The sequence below is a fragment of the Anguilla rostrata genome, chromosome 1, assembly GCF_018555375.3.
Source record: "Anguilla rostrata isolate EN2019 chromosome 1, ASM1855537v3, whole genome shotgun sequence".
Lineage (NCBI taxonomy): Eukaryota > Metazoa > Chordata > Actinopteri > Anguilliformes > Anguillidae > Anguilla > Anguilla rostrata.
Window position 1 is genome coordinate 45,975,513 of NC_057933.1, and position 23,148 is coordinate 45,998,660.

A 23,148-nucleotide genomic window follows, 5' to 3' on the forward strand; every position below is an offset into this window, starting at 1 on the left:
CCAAATATATACCTTCAAGTACAAAATTATGCTTCTGAGGCAATCCCAACAATCTTCACAATTTCAATCTTAACTCAGATATTCATGCACATACGACAAGGCATTAGTTTTCTATAGAAAGCAAATTATTTTCCCCCTCCCTAACAACGTTCAAACACAGGTATGAGTTCTTTATTAAATCTTTCAAAGTAACAGCAGTATTTTCTTCCTCTTTCCCATAACTGCTCATTTCAAATTTCACAATTGGTTGTTTTTCTCACTACTGCTACTATTCTTTTTTTTTCTTTTTTAAAATTTAATACAATCCTTATTGGTTCTTCAAATAATGCGATGTTATTTTCTTAAGGTGATGCTCTAGTATAAACCCCATAAGCTTTCCAAACTCTCCAGTACTTTTGATTCTGTAAATTACTTTAGTGCATTTGTTCTTTCTTTGCGCAAATAATAAATAGATCACAGCTTTAAATCCGATGTAAAATATATGTATTTATTTAAGAACTTCGATGAGCTTGGAGTTTCTCGGTGGCACAATTCATGGTGCTTGGCCGAAGTCGCGTAGTTTCTCAAAGACAAATACAGACTAACGTTACCCTAACAATGTAAATCAAGAAATAATGCGAGTTAGGGATAAAACAACCTTCTCTCGTTCTCCTCCAGTTGTTCAAGTTTTTTAAGTAAAAGGGGAATCCCCTTCCGTGCAACCTCCTGCTCCCCTGCAACCATAAAAAGCACTGCTAGCTAACCCCTCAATGTTATTTTCTTCATAGTTTTACGTTTTTTTTTTTGTTTTTTTTCCCCAAAAAAACTGTCCCAGTTCCAACTGCTCAGGGTGTTGTCAAGTCAGGCAAGCCAACTGCACAGGGACCCCCACTCGAACACGCCCCCAGTTATAAAGCCTGCTACCGCCAGCGGTTTTAGGTCAGTCTCAGTCAGCCTGGTGGTCTTGATATTGTGAGTAATACATTGCCTTTTTCACTGCTATAGCAATATGCGTGAATTCATTCAGTTGGTTTCACATTGGTCTATTTTAGTATGAGACAAGACAAATTATATTTTCCTAGCTTGTTGAACTGTGTGGTTATATAGCTGATGGACTACCTAACAATGTTTAATTTTCCTTTCATTGGCTAATAAACCCGTTGGCTAATAAACAGACGAACCAGAGCGGTATGCAGGAATTTTCCATAATTTTCGTGAACTGGGCGATGTTGTATTATACGTCTGTTTAAAGGACGCTGTTACTGTGGTTGTGGTTAGGGATCTTTTGCATATTAAATTACTTATTAAATATGGTATTCTTACATATTAAATATGGCAGTTGTTACTGTTGGTTACAGCCCTCCAAAACGGAACGCAGCATATCTCAAAGTTTGAAAAATATTCAAAACAATCAACCATCCTCTATTTATATAGCACATTTCATGCACCTTAGTGCAACAAAAGTGCTTCACAATAAATTAAAAGAACAGATAGGGCCTACATTAAGAACATAATTATTAAAAGAAATTCAACAAAATGTAAAAGAGAGTCTTTCATCTGGAAGGTACATCAGGATTGAGGTATGCGTTCAGGGAACAGTTTAAATGCTCACCCGAGCTACGTGACTATGGTTTGGTAATAAGGTATTATAGTAAGGTGTGACACCCTTTTTTACCATCCTGTTACGATCGTGTCAAAATTGACCCGTTTCAAGACTTTACTGTCATTGAAAACTTTCTTTTTTTGGCATGAAACTTAATTACATCCTCAACACTGTGGGTATGAACAATTGGGAAAAATTGACAGAGACCAATTTGATGTTTCTACAAAGTCAGGACAAAGATTCGGATACAATTTGGTCCAGTTGTGTAGAATTGTGATTGATAATATAGCAGAGTGGAAGCCCGATGAGTTTTCAGCAAGTGACCTATTTATACTGCGCATTATATATGCGCAGTATGTGTCTGTCTGTGTGTGTGGCTTGCTGGTGTACCTTTCGCATCTGCAGCAGGTTGTTCTGGTTTTGCGGCATTGCTGGCAAGAGTGGGCATGTCTTCTGTTCTGCTCACTTCCCCGTGCTGCGGCTTCAGGTGGGACTTCAGGTGGAGCAGGACCACATTCCTCCACTTCAGTGAGCCTGGCCATGAATGCAGAGGGTGGGGCTCCAGGGAGGGGCCATCTTCTCTGTGCTAGAACAGTGCACTGATCAGATTTACGTTTATCTGTAAGGTTTTGCACACACACGGGACCCAGTTATACCTGACTACAACAACAAGGAGGAGTGGGTGATCATGATAAGCTTAGAGCATTCACTTATTTTGTAGAAAGTTCTGAACTCAGAATTATGAAGAAAGTTAGATTTTTTAAATGATTTTTTATTAAAAATATATTCCTGTAAGTGACTGCGACTGTATCACTGTTGGTAACTGTACAAATTAAACTGTTGCATTCTGGCAAGGTGGACCCAATAAAGTATCATAAGCACACTAATATAGCATGATCTCTTAAAATAAGAAAGTGCACTTGGGTCACTTTTGAACAATTATACACATCAGGAAAATATACTTAGGCTTATTGCTTCTTTGAAACTTTTAGTAGGCCTACACCAATTATTTTCAAGTAGGCTACTTAACTAGTAGAAAAAAAGTCACTAGTTCTGACTGGATGTTTAAGTTACTTCTGAGTTTTGTTAACAAAAAAGTGAGTCAGTTTAGTCCCAAAGTTATCAAAGTCAGAGTCTGCTGACAGCTGGTTAGCAGGCTATATAACCCTGGATGCTGAAGCACTTGGTCTCTTCGTTTTTTAATTTAAAAAATTAATTAATTAATTAATTAATTAAATAAAGCTGCTTTAGAACACCCTCGCATTTACAGACTTCTACACGTCGCTAATTTTATACATCCTTTTTCCATTTAAATAAATTTGTTACTCTTTCAATCTGCGTTTCCTGGAATCGTGTTTCGGCTTTGAGCCGGTCAGTATTTTATTCATTTATTTATTTCTATATTGTACGTTCAGCTTATATTAAAGTTTCATTTCATGAAAAATTTTGGTTAAATTTGTAATACATGGGTTCAATAAATGAGCTGAAACCTTAAAGTTGTGAATTTGTTCAAGTCACAAGTGGCACACTTTTCAGTATCTTGCCATGGTCAGTCAGTTTGCTAGGCTTGGGAAGCATGTGCTTATAATTTCAGGTGTGGCTATGGGCAGCAGTTGACCCACCATTTTCACCTGCTGTGTCATCAATTAGGTTAACAATGTTTGAACAGTTTATATAAACCCCATTAATGTTTGTTCACACTTCCAGATTTAATGACCATTGCGACCGCCATTGCGTTATTTCAGTCTCAGTTGTGAGTAAAGCGGTTGTCTATAATGCAGTTGCCTGTCTGATGCAGTTACCTGTGTGTGGCCTAAATTTTGCAAACATGCAGATTAAATCTGAAGCAGTTTTGGGGAAATATGGAGAAAAGGCCCAACATGGATGGCTTCACCACATGCAATGAATTAAGAAAGCTGTGGACAGCCAGTAGAGGGCAGAGTAGTGGTGTGTCATTATAAAGTGTAACTCAGGCTTTAACACAGAGACACCTTTACATGCAGGTGTCCTCACTTGGAAGCTGCCATGGGTAATGTAATGACTCATGTGGCCAACGCCTCTGGCGGACCCCTGCGAGTGTACTACAGCACTGACAAGATGACTCTGGAGGAGATCGAGGTCGTCTACGGGACTAAAGCTGGTGGCTCCAAGTCTGAAGGTCTGAGCTTTTCAGCGTCTACCGAAACCAAGATGCAACTGAAACGCGACACCCGCATTCGCTACATACGCATCCCAACCTGGGACTTCGGCAAGATCCTGAGTGAGGGAAACATCTATGTCACCGTGTTCGTGGAGAACCGCTCCTATGATGATGATGACTGCGGGATGATCTCCGAGAACTTCTTCATCCCCAGCGACAGGTCCTTCATCGTCACCGCAAACCACAACATCAAGTTCCAGAAGTATGGAGCAAGCCTTTGGGAGGACGAGGGCGGCTACAGCCACTGGAAATAGCATTCCACAGGCCGTCATCAAATGGTTTCATTTTGAATTTGTTGTTTTCGGTGTTGTGCAGTACATGCCCCTGTGTGATTTTTTGAACTGTGGGAATCACCAACTGTTTTTATTTTCTGTGAGGCCCGTCGTGTTCTCTACCTGTAATTTTGCTGTTTGGCTGAACAGTAAGGGTTTGTAATTGGGAGGAGGTGGGTGGTGTGCGTGTGCAGTGGAGCACTTCACATAGCAGTGTGTGTGTTAACTAGCCTGGTGAAAACCAAAGGTGTGTGTGTTACCTAGCCTGGTGAAAACCAAAGGTGTGTGTGTTACCTAGCCTGGTGAAAACCAAAGGTGTGTGTGTGTTACCTAGCCTAACTGTGTGAAATGATCTATGGCGGTATGTTTTCTACTTAGCTTTTAATGTGAATTGATGTATTACGGTGTGCCTAGTATTTAGCCTATTGTGGGAACGGGTGATGTGTGAACCCCCCCCCCCCCCCCCTTGTATGCTGTCCTGCCTGTTTCACTAATTTCATAGTGGTTTTAATCATTGTCCAAATATTAAACATTGCAATTTGCTTTGAAACTTGGTCCTTTGATGATTGTGGTGGAGAGCACTGTCTAACACCTTGGTCCAAAATCTCCCATAGGTGTTCAATTGGGTTGAGATCTGGTGACTGCAAAGGCCATAAAATATGGTTCACATCATTTTCATACTCTTCAAACCATTGAGTGACCCTTTGTGCCCTGTGGATGAGGGCATTGTCATCTTGGAAGAGACCACTCCCATCAGGATAGAAAAGTTTCATCATAGGATAAACATGATCATGCACAATAACTTTGTATGGATTTTCAATGACCTGTCCCTCTAAGGGGTCAAGTGGACCCACACCATTCCAGGAAAATGCCCCCCACAGCATAACAGAGCCACCGGACCCCCTCACTGTGGGGGTCAAGCATTCAGGCCTGTACCATTCTCTTGGTCTACCCTACAAATGCACTCGCCCACTTGTCAAGAATATGGTGAAGGATGACTCATCTGACCATATCACTTTTTCGTCATCTCTGTAGACCAGTGCCTGTGGTTTTTACACCACTGAACTTTCAAATGTGCATCCGCCTTTGTAACGAGGGGTTTCTGCACTGCAGCCCTACCCTAAAACCCCTCTCTTTGTAGCGGTCGACGGACTGCTCTTACTGACAAAAGTCTGATCACATTCTGCATTTAAACTCTCAGTTACCTGAGTGATAATGAACCCTCTTTCAAAGTCACATATATCTTTTCCTCTTGCCATCTTGATCCAGAATCGAGGTGGACTGGGCCTGCCCAGCATTTTTATGCATGCCACAGAGCATGATCGGATGTTAATTGCTGAATTGCATTATGCAGTGCACCTGTACGGCAGCATCTGCATTCGTTATGTTTCTCCACTCATTTATTCAGGGTTTTCTTTAAAATAGTCTCCTAGGGCTGTCTGGGTAGTGTAGAGGTACAAGCACTCGCCTACCACCGCAGATACCCGGGTTCAATCCCCAGCAGCAGTACTTCCGGCTTGGTCAGACATTCCTACAAACGTCTTGGCAGTGTTCACGGGTGGGATGGGTAAGGGTATGAATCCTGATCGTTGCATTAGAGACTCCTACTGGTTGGTCAGGGTGCCTGTTCAGCAGGGAGGGGATCTGGGGGAGATAGCGTGAACCTCTGCGCGCGTTACGCTCTCCCAGTTAAACTCCTTGCTGTCAGGCGAAAAGAAGTGGCTGGCGACTCCACATGTATCGGAGGAGGCATGTGGTAGCCTATACCCTCCCCAAACTGACAGAGGATAGTGTGATACACACAGGTAATTGGTATAACGACTAAATTGGGGAGAAAATGGGAGATAATGGCAAAAAAAATTGTCTCCTGTCTGTATGCATTGTTCACGTGATAAACTTGCCAGTTCCTGATGACCCTCCGAACACAAACACCTAGTACATACCACTTGGTCAAATTCTATTTTTTCCGACTTCACGAGTAGCCGAGACTGACCGAATGCAGCATCTGTCATGTGATGGTCCTGGAAGGCGATTGGTTGGCAGTGTAACCAATGGTGGGCAAGAGAAAAAATGAATCATATTGCCGCTATTTGTAGCCTTTGCTGTTTGTGGTTTGTCTGTTTATAGAGAACATGTGCGTGATAATAAAATGTGGAGTTTGAGGGTTCCCATTCTCTTTGTATTCTGGCTTAGCAGAAAGCCACAGGTATGAAACAGGTACAACCGGACAGATCACTACTTTCTATATTCTCTGCAGTGCTCACCCTGGCCTCAGTCTAACATAACACCTCCTGCAGCTCCACACAACCAGGATGTCACTCCCCCTCTCTCTGTCACAGTTTCCGAGGAACGAAACTTAACTCTGTTAGTGTGAGCAGTACAATAGCAGAGGCCAGTATCTATGTGGAACTGCTCAGAACCAGGAAGTATCTCCTGCTCTTTCTCACACGGATTCAGATAAACTACACTACATTCTGAACTAAAACTGATGTCCATTTGAGATGTAAAATGGCACAGGCTGCAGGCAATCTGGACCAGGACCATTTGAGCTGTGCGATCTGTCTGGATCTACTGAAGAATCCAGTGACTATTCCCTGTGGGCACAGTTACTGTATGGGCTGTATTAAGGGCTACTGGGATCAGGATGATAATGCTGGTGTCTACTGCTGTCCTCAGTGCAGAGAAATCTTCACCCCAAGGCCTGTTTTAAGAAAAAACACCATGCTGGCTGAAGTGATGGAGAAACTGAAGAAGACAGGACTCCAAGTTGCACCTCCTGCTCACTGTTACACTAAACCAGGATATGTGACATGTGATGTCTGCACTGGGAGAAAGCGCAAAGCCATCAAGTCCTGTCTGATGTGTCTGACCTCATACTGTGAAACTCACCTCCAGCCTCACTATAAATTTCCTTCCTTTAAGAAGCATAAACTGGTCAAAGCCACTGGAAACCTGCAGGAGAAGAACTGTACTCGTGATGACAAACTGCTATTGGTTTACTGCTGTACCGATCAGCAGTGTATCTGTTATCTGTGTGTGATGGATGAACACAGCGGCCATGCTACAGTCTCAACTGCAGCAAAAACAACAGTGAAACAGGTAAGAACTAACTGTACCCCCCTGTCATAGTTTTACTGTAATCTGTAATTTGGTGTCATATTGCATGGTTATTTACGGTGCGTTTAAAACGAAGTCCAAAATCAAATTTCCTTGAGGGGTTTTTGTCTATTTAAGCATAATTTAACAGTGATAGACAACTATAATCTCAGTTGCATGTCATACAATTAAGTGCGCTTATGTATTGTGTTTAATGTTAAACAGCTGGCTGCTGGAATAGCCATTTCAGGGCTCAGTCAGGGCTCTCCTCCAGTCAGCCAGTGAGGAGCCCAGTGTTGGGTCACTTTCCAGCCCTGTGGGGCTCAATCCCACTGAGCCACACTGTGGGGAACAGGCTGTCTGGGGTCCCAGTAAGAGCTGAGTGAAAGGCCTAATTAAAATGTACGGCCCTCTTCTCTCTGTGTCTCCTAACAGCGCTCTGCACAGGCAGCAGTGGAGCACTCACCGACTAGCGCCCCTGTGATCCTGTTTTTGTGGAACTGTGGACCAAATCACAGAAATGGATATCGCAGATTTTGCACGGGCTCAACTATTACCATCTGTGTATTTCTTTTTTCTTTTCTTCTCTTTTTTTGTTTCCTCAAATAGTTTCCAACACACTTTCTGCGTGCCCTTAAAACTTATTAAAAAGTGTATGTGCTGGGAACATTGCACCAGGGTGGCAGTGTAGTATAATGGGTCAGGAACTGGTCTTATAATGTAAAACTCACAGGTTCGATTCCCGGGTAGGACACTGCTGTTGTCCCTTGAGCAAGGTACTTAACCTGCATTGCTTCAGTGTATATTCAGCTGTATAAATGGATGCAATGTAAACCCAATGTAAAAAAAATAAATACATTTCTGGATAGGAGCGTCTGCTAAATGATCCAACCAACAGGTTACAGTTTTAGCCATAGTATACCCCAAACTGGCATTGTTTTCTAGCCTTAAGATCACCATTTTACTACGCTGCTGAACTCGCAATTAGCCAAAGCTTATAGCATCAGGGTTGTTAGCCTCTTCTAAACCAGGACTGTCACGATAATGAAATTTGGCTTCACCGTTTATTAGAAGTATGACCCAGCTGAAACGGCGTGCAGACTGTGCTGCACCCGGTTAGATTGTTAGTACTGCCCCAAATGCGGTCGATCCTTTATACGGGGGATGCTTGGTCGTCGATCGCTGGTGTTGAGTGACGGCTAAGATGGCGGTGGTTACTGTCACGGCACTCCTGCTCCGCTTGCCTGGTTTTGTCGGCTGAATCCTGAACAGGAGTCAGGGGGACGGAGCTGGACGAGCTGTCTTCAAATTAGCCACACCTGTGCAGAGCGTGGTGCCCTATTCAACTCTCTATTTAACTCCTGTTTAACTCTCTATTTAACTCTCTAACTCTCTATTCAACTCTCTGTTTAACTCTCTAACTCTCCATATAACTCTCCAACTCTCTATTTAACTCTCTAACTCTCTGTTTAACTCTCTAACTCTCCATCTAACTCTCTTCCATTCTTGCACGACTTTGTTTTCTTGCCTTCCCTCCCAGGCCCTGGGCACTTAGCAGGATTGCGGAATCAGCTGGATGACTGTGCTGAGTAAAACCCGGAGCCCTCCTAAATCTGGAACATGGACTGCAGTAAATAGAGCCGTTCCAGGTTTTACTCAGGGCAGTAATCCAGGTAACTCCATAATCCTGCTTTGATAAACAGGGCCCAGGTATGTTGGTTTTATTCGAGCTGTCGCATATTCCAACATTTGCCATGATACTTCTTATTCATCCCTTTGCATTCATTGCATTTGTCTGATTAGGCAAATGTGTTTCCAGTGCTAGTTTGTACTTGGTAGGATTCTTGTTTGCTGAACAGCTTACTCTACAGGGTTGGAGTCCTGATCGATGTGGTCACTTCTGGCACTACGATCCTTACTTCACTCTAGTGTTTCTTTTGCACCTCTACATCGTGAACCAATGCACTTGTTGTACATCGCTCTGGATAACAGCGTCTGCTAAATTCCTATAATGTAATGTAATGTAATAATACACAACTGACAGCCTACGGACCTCCACGCCTCATGTTTTCCCTTCATTTTGTATGTTTTTATTGAATTAAATAAATGAATATTTCCCTCCATAATTTCCCCATGTGGTCTCCCTCTTTTTTGTGGCCTTACAAGCCAGGTTGTGACATTAAAGATTTAATGTATCGTCTAGAGACACATAAAAGTTAGTTTACAAACCAAAATGACTGGTATTCTTGTGTGTGTGTACAAGTGCATGTGTGTCTGTGTGTGTCTGGCAGTGTGCCTCAATCACCCCTCTTATAGGACTGGCGATATTATTTCTGGTAAATAAAATCATGGCTTTATTTGTCTTGTCTAAAAATAACCGCATCAAAAACAGACCAAGTTTATGTAGACCTCGCGCTACAGCAAAGAGTGTTCCTTCCATGCAGCTCACTGCTGTTCTCTGGTGGATACGGGGATAAATGTACCAGTAGATGAGACAAATTGAAACATCCACGGGTGCTTCTGGGACTCCTCCTGAGCCACCGACATATCTGAGTGAGTGTATGACTCATGCAGTCAGGAACATAGTCATGGTCTCTTACAATGAGAACAGAAAGCATTGAAATTGATCTCTCTCTCCCTCTCTCCCTCCCTCCCGGAGAGATCCCGGTATCCAGGCATATCCTGATCATCCAAAGAGATTTGACTGCGGGCCCCAAGAGCTGGAACAAAGGTGTTGATATAGCAGTCTCGCATTAAGAGTTCAGCAGGAACGGAGAGTGTGTAGACTGCGCACTTGGATGTAATAAGTCCTGGAGTTTATTCTGCTCTCCCTCAAGTTACTGTTTCTGGCACAATAACGAGAGCACAAAAATCCCTGTTCCTCCTCCAGAATAGGAGTGTACGTGGATCACAGGGCAGGAACTCTGTCCTTCGACAGCATCCAGACCTATCCTGGATTAAATATCGGTGGGAGTATGGGGTTACAGAAGAAATCATAGGACAGATGGCCCGACGACAACGTCGCTTTTTCATACGTCAATGGGCTAATTTGCCTAATCATCGCAGGACTTTAGACCGCGGTGAAAACGCAGACAACAATGGGCTGAAGGAACCTTTTAGTTCCTTGAAAAGTAGTTCCTGGGACTAAAAGTTCTGGGTACTTTTGGTGGAAACGCGGCGTTTGACTGGGCAAGGGGGTAGAGGATGTAGCACAAAGGGTGTGATTAAAAGGTCAATTTAACTGGGTGTGGTGGTAAACAATCAATGTTATCTGCAACTGGCCCACTACAATGTGAGACACCTCAGAAGGGTAAACTGTGGCTCCCATGTTTTCCAACAGGACAAATTAACATAATTTGAAATAAATAATAACCATTCATAAAGCACATCTTCATACATGACTGGTTCATACATCTTCATACGGCTCGTCTGGTCTTCAACCTCCCCAGACACTCCCACGTAACTCCCCTGCTCACTACCCTCCACTGGCTGCCTGTTATAGCTCGCATCAAATTTAAAACATTGGTCCTAGCATACCAGGCAGTCAAGGGATCAGCCCCAGCATACCTCCACAAGATATTCAAACCCTACATGCCAGCCAGATCCCTCCGTTCTGCTACCTCAGGACGCCTAGCTCCTCCCCCTCTTCGCACCTGCACTTCCAGAACACGTCTCCTGTCTGTTCTGGCCCCACGATGGTGGAATGACCTCCCTGTGGAGGTCAGAACAGCTGAGACACTGACTCATTTCAAACGACGACTGAAGACTCACCTCTTCAGGCTGCACCTCTCCCCATCCCTCCCTACCCCCCTGTAAATGACTGTAAGCTTAGGGTTGTAACTAGGCAGCTGTTTCGTAGGTGACTTAGGTGCATTAACTGTCTTAACTACTGCTTGTATTTTTTCCATAGATTGCGTTGTTGCCGTTCTCGTTGTGTTAGTGTTAATCAGTTTAACTTTCAGGGTCCAAGTTGAACTATGCGGTTGTTCCCTGCACTTGGACCGGTACTTCTCTCTAGGGGTTTCGTCATACTTGTTCCTGGTTATGGTTATACACTTTGTTGTACGTCGCTCTGGATAAGAGCGTCTGCCAAATGCCTGTAATGTAATGTAATGTAATACAATGATTGTAATCCAAAGTGCTTCACATAGAAAGAACATATACAGGGCAACACATACATATACAGACATAATAGAAAGAAAGAAAGAAATCTAAATAAAATAGGAAAATAATGATAAAATGAACAGGAGTAATAATAAAATACACGGAAATTTGAAACAGACATAATGGAAAACTAATACTAGAACAACCAAATAAACCTTAAAAGAAAAAGGTTTTAAAACTTTTTCAAACCTTTCATCTTTCTATCAAAGATGCAAATTGACGGTGCATTTTTATTTTCTAAGGGCAAAGTGTTCCAGAGTTAGGGGGCATAAAAAGAAATGGCTGCTTCACAACTCCTCACTAGATTTACTTTTGGAACACAAAGCAGCTGGTATCAGATAATTTCAAATTTTGTATGAAGTCATTGCCCTGCTGCAAGGTCAAGTTCCATACAATGAGTTTTGAGGCATTTGGTTGGATACAGATGCTCCTGTACACTTTAGAATTCATCCTGTTGCTGCTGTCAGCAGTCACATCATCAATGAAGACAAGTGAGCGAGTTCCAGTGGCAGCCATACATGCCCAAACCACAACAATACCTTTATCATGTTTCATAGATGAGGCGGTTGATTTGGATCATGAGCAGTGCATTTCTTCATCCACTTTTCTCTGTTCATCGCTTTGGTACAGGTTAATACTCACCTCATCTGTCCAGAAGACTTTGTTCCAGAACTCTAGTTTTTTACTATTTTAGCAAACTCCAGCCTGGCTGTTCTGTTCTTGAGGCCTACCAGTGGTTTTCATCTTGTAATAAACTCTCCGAGGCTATTCTGGTGTAGTCTTCTGTTTATGGTAGTATTTGGTTCTTATGTACAGAGTCAACAGCAGCAGACCCCAAATGCAAATCCCACACCTAGAATCAACTCTAGACCTTTTGCTAGCTTTCTTGTACATGAACTAATGACGCAACACAGAGCTGTCAAGACACAGCAGAGCACCAAATTCTCCAAAATTGGGGGGAGCCGGGGGACTATATATAAAAAGGGCTGCAGTTCCTACATAATTCTCTATGGATGTACAGCAAATAACCAAATTAAAGCTGGCAGTCACTTTAACCTCATATCCATTGTTTCATTTCAAATACAATGTGCTGCAGTACAGAGCCAAAACAACTAAAATTGTGTCACTGTCCAAATACTTATGGACTGCATTGTGTCTGCACTCAATTATATAAATATATTCAACTAACACTAAATTTATTCGCATGAGAATTTTTAATCGCATTTACATTTACAATTTAGTCTGATTACACATTAACACCTTCATAGTTGATTTCACAATCACACCCATAAACCAACATGAATATCCCTGAATTGGGATAGACTATTAGTTTTCACCAAGGGAAAACATTTAAACACGGTCATCATAAGAAAACTGTACATTTCTCTTTACCAAATACATTTTTATCTTGGAGGCATTTTTAATTGCCCCTCACAATAGAAAAATGCAAATTTCCACCAGTTAAATACGGTACATTTAGTAATATTACTGTAACAAAATGTAAACAGTCACTAAGATGTCCTAAAGCTTTCTCCAGTTTTTTTATTTTTATTATTTACTTACTTATTTGCAGCAGAACTTCAAAATATTTTTGAAAAAAATTAATTCATGCAATTTACTAAAAAATACAGTCTGCTATAACTGTGACTATGGTGCTAAATAATGCTGCAAATAAACAAGCTAATGGCAGTAATACCTAATTAAATTAAAAAAAAAAAAAATTAACAATCCTCATTTTAAAACTATTGAGCAATTCACTGACTGAAAAGTGAACTCAAAAGCCCCTTGAGCATGGCTGATAATAATGCAAAAGAAGCACTACAGAGCCTAATTATGAGGCAAAATTTACTAGGGTTATTCTCACTCTAGTTACTGAAAAACAATTCCATATAAAGAGGATCCTCCGCCTCAGGCTTCACAAGTAGTGGTTAAAGATGGACTCATATTTCTCTTGCTTCCCTGAGGTAACTTTTGGATCCCCATGTTGTTTGATGAACTCCTATCAATAAGGAAGTTACACTTTAAGAAATAAATGGACATTTCTGCTGAGGAGCAGTTCTCTTCTTGATATTTTGTAAGAAACATCTGATTAGGAGAGCAAACACAATATATAAATAATATGGACATGCACTACTTTCATACCTCCATTTCTTCCAAAGAAGAACTTCCATCCTCCAGCATCTTACCGAGGCCACTGCTGAACGACCTGTAGCGCTCCTGTACAACACACACGGCACAGCTGAACCCTCTGAACTCCTCAAAATATACAGTATATGAGGGTGTGTGTGCGTGTGTGTGAGAGAGAGAGAGAGAGTGTGTGTGTGTGTGTGTATGTGAGTGTGTGTATGAGAGCATGCGTGTTTGCGTGTTTAATACAGCTGCCTGTGTTAAAGCATGCTCCAAATGTAGAACATTAATTTTTATTCCTACAAAAGCAACAATGCTACACATTATCCTGTGTTCCTTAGTTATGCCATACCTTCACCATCTTGTTCAGCACTCCTTCCTCAATGATCCTGACGGCATTTCGCAGGCCACGTGCAAAGGCGTCCATGGCTCCGATGTGGGCAATGAACAGGTCTTCCAGGTCTGTGGACTCTCGGCGCACCTTGGCATCAAAGTTCAGGCCTCCAGGCTGCAGGCCACCTTGTTCAATAACAGTCTGATCGGGGATGGACACAAACATGAAGGTGCCTTGATGGAAAGCACATTTACTTTTCACTGAGATTTCACTTAATCACACAGAAGATTTGTACCCAGTCATGTAAATGACTGCATTCACTTTACAAAGGTCTCACTGTTAACAAATCAAGGGACTAAATATTAGTTTCAATAATAAATTACCCACAGACAAAATAGCTTCATTTTTACTTACATATTATACAGTTTATACTATGTAGTTTTATAAATATACAGTTTTGTACAGCCAGACGTATTATGAAGCAATTCAGCTTAAACACTTTCCTCAAAGTTACATCAGTAATGGCACCTAGGGAACTGAACTTGCAGTGCCTGACTTGCAGGCTCAGTTCCTTAGCTACTACATCCTACAATGCCATCATGCACTGTCCAGACACACAGACACATGCCTACACGCACACGCACATCTTCGCTCACCTTCATCACCACGGTGGTGTTTCGGATGTCCATGGGGAACTGGTCAGTGTCCCAGCCCAGATCAGGGGACCCCGTGTTGGAGTCTACAGAGCCCAGCATGCCAAACCTGCAGACACATCATTCAAAAGTGGACATGTTTCCATCTTTTCTAAAAGAAAGAGGAGAAATGCAAATGGAGGAAGAATTCATTCTACGAACGCTGAGGCCATGACAATGTCATGCTCGTAGGAATGGCCAGCCAGAGTTGTGTGGTTGGGCTCGATGTTCAGCTTGAAGTGGCCGTCCAGTCCAAAGTGTTTCAGAAACCCTATGACACTCATGGCGTCTGGCAACAGCCAACAAGAGAGAGGATTGGAAAACAAATATTTAATAAATAGTGTAGCATTTTCCAGTTAAAATAATATTCAAAATAATAAGTCTCAAAACCACTCTTCGGTGGGATTTTGGGGCTAATCTAGCACATCTTTTTCCTGCATCTGTTACATGTGTAGTCATAGAGCAATTCAGCTAGGTCCAGATGTGCATAATTCAGCATTCCCATTTGGTATACTCTTCCTCTACTCTACCCTTACCATAATCATACTGATGTTTGCATGGCTCTTTGGGCTTGGGTTCGATGAGAAACTGGCATTTCAAGCCGATCTTCTCTTTGTACGCTACAACGCAACAAAATGATGAATTAAGGGAGAGCCATTGGTGGAGAAATCTTATAAAGGCGCGCAACCTCACACATCTTCATTGGTACTCACCCACGGCCATTTTGAAAAAGTTTGCCATGTGCTTCAGTTCGGCTGCTACATCTGTGTTGAGCAGAGACAGGAAACCCTCCCTGCCACCCCAGAAAACTGGATCGGGAACAATAAGAATCATCAAGATGTACCATGTGAAGAGTCAATAAAACATCTGTGCTTGGTGAGCTATACTACAGCAGACTCTAAAGTAGTGGTTGCCCAACTTCAGGTTAGGACTAACCGGTGAGTCCTGAGAGAGGCTGGGGTGGGTCATACGATAAATATGAAAATAAATAACCAACTGTAGGATATATCTTGCCCTTTCCATTGACATTTAGATTACTCAAATTACACTCTACACTGGTAATATACGCTGTACGTGCAGTTGTTTTGAGATACCATAATATTCTGTTGCAACATACTGCATTACATTACAGAAATTTAGCAGACACTGTTATCCAGAGCGACTTACACAAATCAAACCTGTGATTTTTAGGTTACAAGACCAGTTCCTTACCCATAGTACTACATTGCCGCACCTACTGTATGAGTATTAGAGTACATTTTAATAAACCGTGGGTTACAAGACATGTTTGTTCATTAAGTGGGTCCTGGGCTCTGTAAATTTAGGAATCACTGCCCTAGTGCAGTGGTGGGCAGTATACGGGGAGCTCATAGTACACATAAGTTAAGATATACTGTATTGAACCCCGTGGTGTAATTTGTCTGCATTTAACCCATCCTTGTTACTTAGGAGCAGTGGGCAGCCACAGTGCAGCGCCTGGGGACCAACTACAGTTCTGAGGCCAGTGCCTTGGTCAAGGGCAACTGCAGGAGCGCACCTAACATGCACATCTCAGGCTAGAAGTCTGTCACCACTGCTCTAGAAGAGCCCACTGACAGTCAGTACTTACCAAAGTTCTCTGCTCCAAGCTTCTTGGCTATCTCCAGACCTTTCTTAACCTGGGCTGCAGCAAAGGCCAACACATGGAAATCGGGGTTTGTAGAAGCTCCATTCATGTACCTGTTAAGAGATATTATTGCAATTGAAAATGTCTCTCAAAAGTTTATCAAGGGAAAATAACCTCACTGAAAGGCTAGATTACAGGCTATGAAAGCATGTACTTTTTAAACTTATTTTACCAAGTCCAATTGAGATGAGCAGATATTTAATACACCAGTTTAAAGTTGAGAAGACCAGAGTCACTCCGTAAATATGGATTAGTGAGTTCCGGGGCTTATTCAGAAACCTGATACCTTGGGTGGGCGAAGAGGTTGCAGGTGACCCACAGCACTTTGACCCCCATTTCTTTCTGAAGCTGAAGAGCCAAGTCAGTGATTTCATCTAGATTCCTGTTGGACTCTTCCAGAGTTCTCCCTTCTGGGGCCATATCCCTGATAGAACAATAAACAATCCCTAAAAAACCCTGGTTCATGCAACATCCCCTGAAAATTCAGCAACTGTAATGGAGACCAATGCCTCTCAAGGCTAATTACAGCATGCTTTATACATAAAACACAATCCACCCTGAAGTGTGGTTATATAATGCATGACATGTAGACAAAAAATCATCCAATGCAAAGCACATTAAAATCATATAACCATACACCTCGCAGTGGATTATCCTGTTTACACTGTACCATGGCAACTTGACAAAAACTAAAACAGGAGCGTCAACTTTTTTGTTGGAGATCTCTCGATGTATGCAATCAATCATTTTGAATGCAAAACATCTAACAAAAAAAATAATAAAAATGAAAGGTTAAGCCAGAGAGATGCTGTTTCCCAGGCAACACATCAAGGTCAGACTAATATTGAACATCATCTATCGCAATAACATGAGTTACAATGCAGTGAACATTATCATGAATCGCAATAGCCCAAACGATAAGACTACAGTGACAGCACAATCCTCACGGTAGTTTCTATCATGAAATTGGAGCAAAATAGCCTAGAAACACAGCACAACATACTTTGTGAACACTTGCTAAACTGAATAATTATGGCACATAGCTACATACACCAAACTACTTAGCTAGCTCAGTGATGTCTTTTTTTAAAGCTAGCTGCTACATGACATAATTTGGGAGCTGGACTGATGAGCTGAGCTGGTATTAAAGCCATGGAAGGCTTGATAGCTATATTGTAGCCAGCATATGGGTGTAGAATTTAGAGTTTTGGTGATCAGGCCTTTTGATTGGAACTACTCCACAAAGCTGCTGTCAGCAGTGTACTAACAATAACAGAATTGACACAGAAGAAATCAACAGCACAGAATGACCAAGGTATGATCCCTACCTGTCATGAAAGGTGTAGTATTTCACCTGCCATGGAATGAAACACACAGTGACATAAAAACAGAATGTAAAAGCATTCAGTAATGTTATTTTACCTGCTGATGTACGAGGTCTCAAAAGCAACGTATAACAAAATGCTAAATATTGGAAAAGGCTTGTCTTCACCTACAGTCCCAGGTTTTGGTTTCTACTGAGAATCAAACTGACCCTTTCTTAAAAAAAGGAAGATTCAGAGCTCACTTACACCTAATTTGGTGAAGAACTCAAAAGCAGCATGTAGCCTCTTCTTGGCCATGTCCATGGGGGTTCCACCATCATTCCAAGGCCTCAGCAGGGTTGAGAACCCAAACGGATCAGAACCTGGAGGAGTGGGACCAAAATGCATTTGCCATTAGAGGACTAATTCAAGCATATACAGCTACAGTAGATCTTCAGGTCTGATGTCTGCTTGGTGTTTGGTAATGTGTATCTTAGATAATCAGAAGAGTGGACGTACAACAAACCAACATGTGTCAGATGTCATTATCATTGCATTACATTGATTTCATTTATCAGACGGTCTTATCCAGATGGACTTACAAGAAGTAGGAGAACATAATTAAAATCACCAGAGATGTGAACATTCTTGGCCAAAAACATTCCCAAACCAACAAGCTTAAGTATAATATCAAAAAGCGCTAAGAACCTGATTTACTAAGACCTTTAGCATATGCAAAACCAAATGCAAAACTAATAAGACTGGAAATATACTTGATTTAAAATACGCGAACACGTATGCACACTTGCTGTTTCTCGTATCCAGTAGTTATTAAGAGCGTTCTTTGTGAACGTCCTCAAAAAATTAACCCTACCCGTCTGCAAGGTGCAATACCCGCATAAACAGCGGAGGCAGTATACATTTTATGTCTAGTGACGTGACAGATGCCAGAAAGCCAGGAAGGATGGTGGAATCGTTTGAAGAGAAGCCCTGATATGCACCCTAGTGGATGTAGCATTTAAACCTCCAGTCAGACAAAAAGTAAGCAGACGTGAACAATGTTGCCAGGGACGAAAGCACTTCACTTAGACATAGTGCAAGAAAATGAAAGATTATTGCATATGTCACACTGAATGGTTTCAGATCTTTAGACAAAATGTAATATTAGACAAAGGGTACCTGAGTAAAAACAAAATACATTTTAAAAATTATTTCATTTAATGAAAAAAGTTATCAAACACCCATATCACCTGTGCAAAAAAAAGCAATTGTCCCCGTAAACTTCATAGCTTTAGCAGCAATAACTATAACCAAATGCTTCCTATAATTTGATATCAGTCTTTCACCTCACTTCGGAGAATTTTGAGCCCACGCTTCTTTGCAGAACTGCTATAATCCAGACGAATTGATAGGTTTTCAAGCATTAACTACTTTTGTTTAAGGTCCTGCCTTGTTTCTTTTCAGCCATTCAGTTATGGACTTGCTTTTGTTGTAGATCATTGTCTTGCTAAATGACAGTTCAGTGGTCTTGCTGCATAACCAAATTATGCTTCAGCTTCAGCTCACGGGCAGATGATTTAACATTCTTAATAATTTTCTGGTACAGAGCAGAATTCATGGTTCCTTGAATAATGGCACATCGTCATCGGCACAGGGGTCACGAGACAGCAAAGTATCCCCACACAATCACACTATGGCCGTGTTTTGACTGTTGGTATGATGTTCTTACTGTGAAATGTTGTATTTGCTTTAAGCCAGACATAATGGGACCCATGTCATCCAAAGAGTTCTACTTATGACTCACCTGTCCATAGAACATTATCCCAAAAGGCTTGGGGATCATTTTGACAGGCCAGCCACTCCTGGGAAGATTCACCATTGTTTCAAGTGTTCTCCATTTGGAGGTAATGGCTCTCGCCATGGTTCGGTAGAGTCCCAGAGCCTTAGAAATGGCTTTGTAACCCTTTCCAGACTGATATATTTCAACAACTATTTCCTCAACTCTTCTGGAATTTCCTTTGGTTGTGGCATAGTGTGCTTGTAGAGATTCTGTGCTGACTACTTCACTCTGATGGGAAGTGTTAATATGAATTAAGTTTAGATTGAACAGGGCTGGCTGCAATCAAGCCTGGTGTGTTTAATCAGCTGGATCAAATTATCATTTAAATTTGGTTAATTGATTGATTGAGTAAATAAATGGGCAATTACTTTCTCACTTTGGTGATATGGGTGTTTGATAATTTTTTGCATTAAATAAATGAAATAATTATTTTTAAAAATGTGTTTTGTGTTTACTCAGTTTTCCTTTGTCTAATATTACATTTTGTATAAAGATCTGAAACCATTAAGTGTGAAAAACGTGCAATTAAAGAGGAAATCAGGATCGGGGCAAATACTTTTTCATGGTACTGTATGCTGACTTGTACCAAACTAGAACCAGAATATATGGTGTGAGTAATTTACCATAACAATAAAATACATAACAGTACACAACTCAAATGGTGGCACCTAGGTCCTCCTTCAATTAACTCCCTGAGGTAGATTTCCTTGCCTTCGAGTCTTGACTCCAGTAGAATATCTTCTGGAGTAATATTATGCAAAAATTCTAAAGTGCATGCAAAATACAGGGTGATTTTCATTGACAGAAAATTGATATTTTGAGCAGCTAGCTGACAAAGGCTAGTGTATCTGGTGTCTTGTGATGAAAAACAATATTCTGAAGTACACCCAGCCACTGGCACTAATGGTTAACAGGATTTTACTATGAATCTCACCCGTTCCACAGAAGGAGTGCCAGTAACACACAGAGAATCTCAGCCAGTCCTCCATCTTCTTTCCCAGCAGCACCTGCACCATCATTTAGATACTGTAGTTGATTAGGATTTCTTGAACAAATGACATTTTCCCCACAGAAATTAAGCCGTTCACACATATTCTACTGGTCTACGAATGTTAAATGGGTTAACAATGTCCTGTGTATTTTGTGAAGTCCGTCATATATGGAAGAAAAAAATAGTTGAATTTAAGAACACATTGATCTCTGTGAAAAGGGACAATGCACATTGTTGATAGCCTGACACTTGAGCCACCTGAAGCAGACACAACAACACTCAAATGTTAGCAAGCAAACCATAAAGTGCAGGCCGTTGTATTATCTATCCATGTGTCACACAATTTCATAGCTGGTCAACTTCTGTCTATCAGTCAATTTCAAGAGTGTATATTATATCGTTCTAGCAATTGACTGACAATAAAACTTCCCGGTGCAAATTTGAAGCAGGCAACTCCAGAACCTAGCGCAGTGGGAGCCCTTTAACAAACGTGTTCAATGTTGGCAAGCAGTTTATTGTTTTAATGTCACCAAATCACATTTTACAGTACGATCATGCATGCGTTTATAAAGTGCTCACATCACATTTTGTGGAGCATTCAAGTCAGATCATTGCAAGTGATGACTGGCTCTACCACTGGGCTTGTCAGTCTGCCTGCCCTTGTGCTTTGGACAGACAGCAACAGTGTTTTTAAGTCTATGAATTCAGCCAAGGCAAATATTAATTTATATTATATAAAAGCACTGGAGTGACGCCAGGTCAAATGCTCTCTGACAGACAATAAAACTTGACTGACGAGTCACATATTGCGTGATATGTGAATACATAACAGGCTCCACTCACCATTCTGCCAGAAGAGTTGTTGTATGTATCTGCCGCAGGTGGCTCAGGTCTCTGGTTATTAACTGGAAACTTCATCGCATAATTCCGTAATATTTGCCATTTTTGGAAGTTTGGTGACTTTCCCAGTTTTTGCCATTTCCCCCAGGTTCAGTGCTTTCTGTCATTTTTTGGCAGTTGAGGAGAGCAACTGTTAACCTTATTGTAGCGTGCAGTGTGATTTGTATAGGTCTGAGCCTTTTGAACCATTTTAGAAAATAGTGTGAGAACAAAGTACATCAATGTCTACAGGGTTGAATGTGCTGGGAACAAGATTCCCATCCTTGTCAGCTGTTGCAATTAAATATTCCTAATTTGTACCTAATTTGTAAAGAGTTTGTACCCCTCTATATTATATTCATCCCCATCCTTCTCCCCAACCCATGTCTCTGTAATCCCAACTATGTCATAGCCCCCACTAATCATAGCAGCCTCAAATTCTAAAAATGTATCTTTTATACTTCTAGCATTTAAGCAAAGATATTTTAGATTACTTCTACACATACTCTCCCGTTCCCTCATCCCTCGCCATCCTAAGCCATCCTTACTCAAATTTAGCTTTAATGGCAAACGGTGCATACCTGGCATGAGAAAGCTCTAAAAACCTACTTTAAATTAATGAAATAAAGGAAATGGGGTGTGCAAACAGTTAGCCTAATTTATGAAAATAAAGGGCCCAGCCAGTGAGCCAGAATTACTTTGGCCCATCCAAAATTGAAATCCTGGCGCCACAACTGTTGTGAATTCAAAACCATAAAATTCCGAGTGGATATATCCAAATATAGGCCAATTGAATTCACAGTTCAAAAATTCAAATGTATTAATTTCAGTAAAAATATTAAAATCCGTTGAATCGGATGTGTTCTTCAATTCAAATCTGTATGAAGTTTATTTCCTTCCATAGTTATATTGATGTGCACTGTGAGCATGTCAGTATATAGTATAGAGTATGTCAGTATAGTATTCTGGCCCGAAGTCAGGGCCGGACTCTGCACAGACCCGCCCCGCGCTGGCTATCTGGGTAATTTCCGTGAACATGCATCGGCTGTATGCATTGCAGGTCCTTTCACACCTACTTCAGCAGCGTTGTAGTGCTTGAAACACAAAACATCTTGCGGTCCAGCGTCTGGCACATACGGGATTTTTTGAACCCCTGTCAATTGAATGCATTATGCAGATCATTACGAATATGGCAACGATAAATAAATTGTGCAGAGGAACCGCTGACAAAATGTCCCTCTTTTAGTAGACTATAACAACGGAACCATTCAACTTCAAAGCGTTAACTAGTTCATTCGCTTGCAGTACGCGGTGCTCATTAGCATAGAAAACTTATTTTCTTCATTAAAAGAACGAAATTAGTCTATTTCAATCAGCTAACTGTCTTTTAACAATAGTCATTCGTAATAAGCAAGCTGTCGCAAAAGCTAACATAAAGGCAAGCATGCACTTTCGAACTTAGTACAGCAACTCGCCCCCTTAAGCATAACGAGTTTCTTAGAATAGCAGGGAGTAATAATTTTGCAATTGCAACATTTTACCAGGAAAAAATGGTCCTTCCGCCGTCATTTTCGTGTTTTCAAAAGATTCTCACTTTTACTTGAACTACAGTCGCCTCCGGATTTTGAAAGTCAACCTCCCTGAGGTTTCTATTGCAGTATTGGGGTCCTCCACGAGGTGTCGCTTCATAACTGTTTTCAAAGTTCACTTCCGGTGTGCCCTACATGAAACATTTACGCTGTTTTGCACTAGAAAATCCAGTCAATACGAAGATCAGTTGTCAAATACAGTCTTTTTTTCATAATCGCCCGCAACAAAACCATAAACTTCCTGTAACATGAAAACCATGTCCAGTTACAAACCTCTACCTGTATATAGTCCAGTCTTTCTAGTGAACGCATGAACACACATGCACAGAGATCTAAGTTCTAAGTCTGCAAACACCAGCTGTCACAAGAAAGTACTGCAACATGTCAGACCTACCACTTCTTGGCCTCCAAA

At 41.3% G+C, this 23,148-nt stretch overlaps 2 protein-coding genes across 4 annotated transcripts; one reads left to right on the forward strand and one right to left on the reverse strand.

The window, feature by feature from the left end:
• Positions 1 to 784: 784 nt before the first annotated feature.
• LOC135256346 (uncharacterized) lies at positions 785 to 4,604 on the forward strand. Its single transcript, XM_064338054.1, has 3 exons — positions 785 to 951; positions 1,937 to 2,110; positions 3,586 to 4,604. Exons 2-3 carry the CDS (start codon positions 1,938 to 1,940, stop codon positions 4,034 to 4,036), a joined length of 624 nt encoding a protein of 207 aa, XP_064194124.1. The 5' UTR covers positions 785 to 951; position 1,937; the 3' UTR covers positions 4,037 to 4,604.
• Positions 4,605 to 12,509: 7,905 nt separating this feature from the next.
• On the reverse strand, positions 12,510 to 23,059 carry LOC135256390 (uncharacterized). 3 transcript variants are annotated; one of them, XM_064338100.1, is made up of 14 exons: positions 22,689 to 23,059; positions 22,224 to 22,300; positions 20,212 to 20,284; positions 17,705 to 17,820; positions 17,462 to 17,487; positions 16,420 to 16,557; positions 16,077 to 16,186; positions 15,181 to 15,276; positions 15,004 to 15,087; positions 14,630 to 14,756; positions 14,432 to 14,537; positions 13,794 to 13,976; positions 13,457 to 13,531; positions 12,510 to 13,313 (listed from the first exon to the last, which is right to left on the reverse strand). In XM_064338100.1, exons 1-14 carry the CDS (start codon positions 22,714 to 22,716, stop codon positions 13,230 to 13,232), a joined length of 1,323 nt encoding a protein of 440 aa, XP_064194170.1. In that variant the 5' UTR covers positions 22,717 to 23,059; the 3' UTR covers positions 12,510 to 13,229. The 3 variants fall into 3 exon arrangements, with proteins under 3 accessions (XP_064194170.1, XP_064194180.1, XP_064194190.1); XM_064338110.1 differs by lacking the exon at positions 17,462 to 17,487 and having other exon boundaries at positions 16,420 to 16,579; positions 17,701 to 17,820; XM_064338120.1 differs by lacking the exons at positions 22,224 to 22,300; positions 22,689 to 23,059 and adding an exon at positions 21,112 to 22,173.
• Positions 23,060 to 23,148: the final 89 nt, after the last annotated feature.